Source organism: Pongo abelii, chromosome 1 (genome assembly GCF_028885655.2).
Source record: "Pongo abelii isolate AG06213 chromosome 1, NHGRI_mPonAbe1-v2.0_pri, whole genome shotgun sequence".
NCBI lineage: Eukaryota > Metazoa > Chordata > Mammalia > Primates > Hominidae > Pongo > Pongo abelii.
The window spans coordinates 209,570,459-209,576,629 of NC_071985.2; the positions used below are offsets into that span (position 1 = coordinate 209,570,459).

The window sequence follows — 6,171 nt, forward strand, 5'->3', positions numbered from 1 at the left end:
AAGGTGGGCAGATCACTTGAGGTCAGGAGTTTGAGACCAGCCTGGCCAGCATGGTGAGACTGTCTGTACTAAAAATACAAAAATTAGCCGGGTGTGGTGGTGCACACCTATAGTCCCAGCTACTCAGGTGGATGAGGCAGCAGATTCACTTGAACCCGGGAGGCAGAGGTGGCAATGAGCCAAGATTGTGCCATTGCACCCCAGCCTAGGCAACAGAACAAAACTCTGTCTCAAAAGAAAAAAAAAAAAAAAAAAATCAAGCTGCCAGCAGATTTAGTGTCTGGTGAAAGTCTAATTTCTCATAGAGCTTTCTCACTGTGTCCTCACATGTTGGAAAGGGTCTATTTTATGAGGACACTAATCCCATTCTTGAGGGCTCCACCCTCATGCCCTCATGATCCAATCACCTCCCAAAGGCCCCCCACCTCCTAATACCATCACCTTGGCCATCAGGCTCTCAACATATGCATGGTGAGAGGGTGACTATTCAGACTACAGCAATGACTTCATCTTAACTAATTATGTCTGCAACAATCCTATTTCCAAATACAATCACATTGTGTGATACTGGGGGTTAGGACGCAAACATAACTTTTTAGGGCCAGGCGCAGTGGCTCACACCTGTAATCCCAGTACTTTGGGAGGCTGAGGTGGGCGGATCACCTGAGGTCAGAAGTTCAAGACCAGCCTAGCCAACATGGCAAAACCCCATCTCTACTAAAAATACAAAAATTAACGAGGCATGGTGGCGGACACCTGTAGTCCCAGCTACTCGGGGAGGCGTGAGCCACCGCGCCCGGCCTCCAGGGCTCTCTATTAAGAAGAAATAAAGGCAGAGGTTGCAGGCAGCCAAGATCATGCCATTGCACTCCAACCTGGGCAACACAGCATGACTCCGTCTCAGAAAAAAAAACAAAAACAAAAAGAAATAGAGAGAGAGTAGATTTGAGATAGGAAATAAGCAGTTGCTGCCACGGTCCTCCTTTTGGCTAGCAACATTCAAACACATCGTCTTCCCATGAAGAAAATGCATTTGGAGGCCAGGCACAGTGGCTCACACCTGTAATCCCAGCACTTTGGAAGTCCGAGGCAGGTGGATCACTGGAGGTCAGGAGCTCGAGACCAACCTGGCCAACATGGTGAAACCCCGTTTCTACTAAAAATACAAAAATTAGCCGGGCATGGTGGCACATGCCTGTAATCCCAGCTACTCAGGAGGCTGAGGCAGGAGAATCACTTGAACCGGGAGGTGGAGGTTGTAGTGAGCTGAGATCACACCACTGCACTCCAGCCTGGGAGACAGAGCAAGACTCCGTCTCCAAAAAAAAAAAAAGAAAGAAAAAGGAAACACATTTGGCCCTCCCCAAGGCATAGAGCAATAAAGTTACATCCAGTTACTAAATCCAGCTCAAAGTCCAGGATCTCTAGAGGATTAGGGTCAGGATGTGGCTTCTCATGACTAGAGATCTGTAAGCTTAAAAACAATTTATCTCTCCCTAACAGGATAAGTGCAATAAAAACTCCCTTTGGGAAAAAAAGAACATGGCAAACACTCAGCTGTCTCTGGTCCATCGCACTTGTACAGTCCTGCAGGGCAGGAGTAGTGGGGACTCGCTATCCCTGCAGTAGAGTTTCTTGGCTGGTCAATCTACAGCCCTTAGTTTTGTTCTCTGGAAGGATTCTCCTTGCTTGCTATTCCCCATGGCTGCATCTGGGGAGGGCACTGTGGGGAAGGCCATTCCTAGAGGCTGAAGAGCTTTAGCAGACCTCTCCTGCCCATGTAGATCAGGCCCCATCAACTGCCTTGGGGCCGAACAGTCACGGGCTGTGCTGAATGACACGGCTGAATGGGGCAGGCTCTTTGACAATCCAAACCTTCAAGATCTTAGTAGGCTTCATCTGTTTGCTTTAGTTTCATGAATGACCCACATCAAAAGATTTTATTTAGACAGAGCTTTTAAGTCTGAAGACCTTACTTTTACCTCTGTATTCTACCAGTCCTCTTCTCACATAATTTAAAAGTCTTTGTCTTGAGCCAATTCAAGATGATAGATGGGTTTAAGGCTGCCACCCTTTGAAATGTAATTATTATAGGCTGGGCGCAATGGCTCATGCTTGCAATCCCAGCACTTTGGGAGGCTAAGGCAGGCAGATCACTTGAGATCAGGGGTTTGAGACCAGCCTGGCCAACATGGTGAAACCCCGTGTCTACTGAAAATGCAAAAAATTAGCCGGGCATGGTGGTGTGTGCCCGTAATCCCAGCTACTTGGGAGGCTGAGGCAGGAGAATTGCTTGAACCCGGGAGGCAGAGGTTGCAGTGAGCCGAGATCATGCCACTGCCCTCTAGCCTGGGCAACAGAGTGAGACTCCATCTCAAAAAAAAAAAAGAGCTTGAGACCAGCATGGGCAACATGGAAAACAGTTGTCTCTACTAAAAATACAAAAGAATTAGCTGGGCATGGTGGCACACGCCTGTAGTCCCAACTACTCAGGAGGCTGCAACACAAGAATCACTTCAACCCAGTAGGCAGAGGTTGCAGTGAGCCAAGATCGCACCACTGCACTCCAACCCAAGCAACAGAGCAAGAGTCTGTCTCGGAAAGGAAAGGAAAGGAATGGGGAAGGGGAAGGGGAGGGGAGGGGAGAGGGGAGGGGAGAGGGGAGGGGAGGGGAGGGGAGGGGAGGGGAGGGGAGGGGAGGGGAAGAGAGGAGAGGAGAGGAGAGGAGAGGAGAGGAGAGGAGAGGAGAGGAGAGGAGAGGAGAGGAGAGGAGAGCGGAGGAGAAAAACTGATCTGATAGAAAAACTACTGCTTCTGCTGCCGCTACCACCACCAAGCACTAATGCCACTATTTCACTTGGACCAGGATCAACTCAGCTTGCAATTACTGCAGCTTTGAAAGCCATTCACTCTGCCACCACCCTTACCAGGAAAATGATTTCCACTAACACTGAGTTCACTATGGGCCCGTGCTGTGCCAAGTGGTTCCATGTGCTTTATTTCATTTAACCCTCGCTCTCTTCCTTCAGGTCTCAGCTCAAATGGCACCTCCCCTTTGAACCTCCTCCATAGTGGAGTGCCCCCTTTATTCTCTATCCTAAACCCTTCACAGAACATATATCAATGTATAATTATTTTATTCCACTTACTTTTAGTTGAATGAATGTTGAATGCCAGTAACCACTCTCCAAGGTGATTGCCATTATCTTATTTTACATCTAAGAAAATTTAAGTTCAGAGATTAAGTACTATAATTAGCTCAGAGATTAAATACTATAATTTGCTGAAGATTGCACAGCTAGTAAGTGGCACACCTGACACTGGAACCCAGACATACCTGACTCTGAAGCCCATGTTCTTAATAATACCACTTCTGAAAACCTTCAACAAATGAGAGGAATAGCCAGGAATTGGGGAGAGGGAAGAACAGACAGGATTATATCTGGGTCATAGCAGAGTTGAAAGACCAAGGGGCTTTATACTAGAAATGGTTCAGAAGTAGCCCTGAAAAGCAAAAAGGAATCCTTACCCACTTCCTGATCCCAGGTATTTGAGAAGTAGACAAGGAGTGGCATCCTTTTGAGAGAGCTACAGAGGAAATCTCAGACGATGTCTGGGTTTCCATCAGGCACAGAGGTAGAGGTAGAGACAGAGTTTCCATAAAGAGCTTACATTCTAGAAGGATTTGCTTAGCATGGGATGAGCCTTCAGCAGGTGCAGGGGGAATCTTTGGAGGAGCAAAGCAGCGGGAAGAGGCAACACAGAATAGAATGGAGAGGAGGCTATAAAAGAACAGGTCATAGGGTAATAGAGGGTATTATAGATTACGGGGATGTTAATATTTTGAACATTAAATCAAAGATTAGAGGATTGTGAGGGAGGGCAGGCCCAACTGGCCACAATGTTTGCAAGGAATCTGTCCTGGCAGTCTGTTAATGGGCAGGGGGGAATTTAGGGCATTCTGGAAGAAATCGGTCTTGTCCTAAGTTGGTAAGGCTTTTGAAGACACTCTCATCCAGGTAAACTGGCCAGTGATAGTTCTATTGAGTCCCCAGGACTCTATCAACAGTTGAACAAAGCAGAGGGAGGGTAGAAGAGTGAGTGGGCATGAGTCAGGCCTCCAGGAATGTGTCAGCAATGGCCTGCATTGATTTATTTCTAATGTGATCATATAGCATAACAGGGGTAAGCCTGGAAGTTCCTGGACAAGAGATACTATGTTTATTCAGCTCTGAAACTTCAGAATATAACAGATTCCCACTGCATATACTAGAAGGTGGCTCACTAAATGCTTATTGAAGAAATAGATGAACAAATTATATATACTGTTTATTCTATTTGTGATGGCACTTAGCACAGCCATATAGCAATATAGAGTACTATAGAGCATTCAGATTTCAAGATTAGATCAACAGTCCCCTCTCGCCGGGTGTGCTGGCTCACGCCTGTAATCCCAGCACTTTGGGTGGATTGCCTGAGCTCAGGAGTTTGAGACCAGCCTGGGCAACCCAGTGAAACCCCGTCTCTACTAAAATACAAAAAACTAGCCTGGTGTGGTGGCATGCACCTGTAATCCCAATTACTCAGGAGGCTGAGGCAGGAGAATTGCTTGAACCCAGGAGGCGGAGGTTGCAATGAACCAAGATGGCGCAACTGCACTCCAGCCTGGGTGACAGAATGAGACTCCGTCTCGAAAAAAAAAAAAAAAATAGTCCCCTCTCCCCACAAGAAAATCCCTGAAATATAGCAAATTTGTATTATAATGAAAGTAGCTCAGAGATCACAAATGAATACATTTAATGTAAGGAAGAAAATGAAGATTATTTACATGACTGGAAAAATATTCAAGGTAAACTGACATTTTCACTGAAAACCCTCTTTATTTGGAATGTTGGTTTTGGAACCGAGCCTGCGATTTCTCTAGTCTACTTTCCCCAAGGGACTCAGTGCAACACTAGACCTTCTGTTTAACACAGCAAAGCTGATGCTATAAAACAAAGCGCAGCCATCACCATTAAGTAAAAGTATTAAGTAAAACCAGTAATACCAGTGGTTTAAAAGTTGCCACCTGAATTAATGCAGCCATTACCAATGTTAATAAACCCCTTTAAAGACATGGTAAAATGCTTTGGAAATAATACTATTTAAAAAAAGCTGCCTTCTGCCACGGCTGCCTTTGGAGAGCAGCAGCCGTGGCTCTGCGCTACCCTATGGCCATGGGCCTCAACAAGGGCCACAAGGTGACCAAGAACGTGAGCAATCCCAGGCACAGCTGCTGCCGCGGGCGCCTGACCAAACACACCAAGTTTGTGCGGGACATGATCCGAGAGGTGTGTGGCTTTGCCCCTTACGAGTGTTGCGCCATGGAATTACAGAAAGTCTCCAAGGCCGTGGAGTTACTGAAGACCTCCAAGTTTATCAAGAAAAGGGTGGGGGTCAGGCACAGTGGCTCAGCCTGTAATCCCAGCACTTTGGGAGGCTGAGGCAGTTGGATCACCTGAGGTTAGGAGTTCGAGACCAGCCTGGCCAACATGGCAAAACCCTGTCTCTACTAAAAATACAAAAATTAGCCGAGTGTGGTGGCGCATGCCTGTAATCCCAGCTACTCAGGAGGCTGAGGCAGGAGAATTGCTTGAACCCAGGAGGCAGAGGTTGCAGTGAGCCGAGAATGCACCACTGCACTCCAACCTGGGCAACTGAACAAGACTCTATCTCCAAAAAAAAAAAAAGAAAAGGGTGGGGATGCATATCCATGCCAAGAGGAAGTGGGAGGAGCTGAGCAATGTCCTGGCTGCCATGAAGAAAGCCACTGCCAAGAAAGACTGAGCCCCTTGCCCTGCCCTCTTCCTGAAATAAAGAACAGCTTGACAGAAAAAAGAAAAAGAAAAAAAAAAGTTGAATACAAAATTGTATAAAAAGTATATTCTTTTTTACTTTTTATTTTTATTAATTTATTTTCTATTTTTTTGAGATAGGGTCTGGCTCTGTCACCCAAGCTGGCATGCAATGGTGCCATTATAGCCCACTGCAGCCTTGAATGCCTGAGCTCAAGCAATTCTCCTGCTTCAGACTCCAAAGTAGCTGGGACTATAGGCGCATGCCACCAAACCAGCAATTTTTTTTTTTTTTTTTTTTTTTTTTTTTTGTGGAGATGGGTCTCACTTTGATGCC

The 6,171-nt window shown here is 46.3% G+C and overlaps 1 protein-coding gene across 1 annotated transcript; it reads left to right on the forward strand.

The window, feature by feature from the left end:
• The first annotated feature begins 1,542 nt into the window (after window positions 1-1,542).
• Window positions 1,543-5,826, forward strand: LOC100454751 (large ribosomal subunit protein eL36-like). The gene is made up of 4 exons (XM_054549505.1): window positions 1,543-1,625; window positions 1,785-1,888; window positions 5,155-5,429; window positions 5,731-5,826. The coding sequence occupies exons 1-4, from the start codon at window positions 1,543-1,545 to the stop codon at window positions 5,824-5,826; spliced, it is 558 nt and encodes a 185-aa protein (XP_054405480.1).
• The last annotated feature ends 345 nt before the right edge of the window (window positions 5,827-6,171 follow it).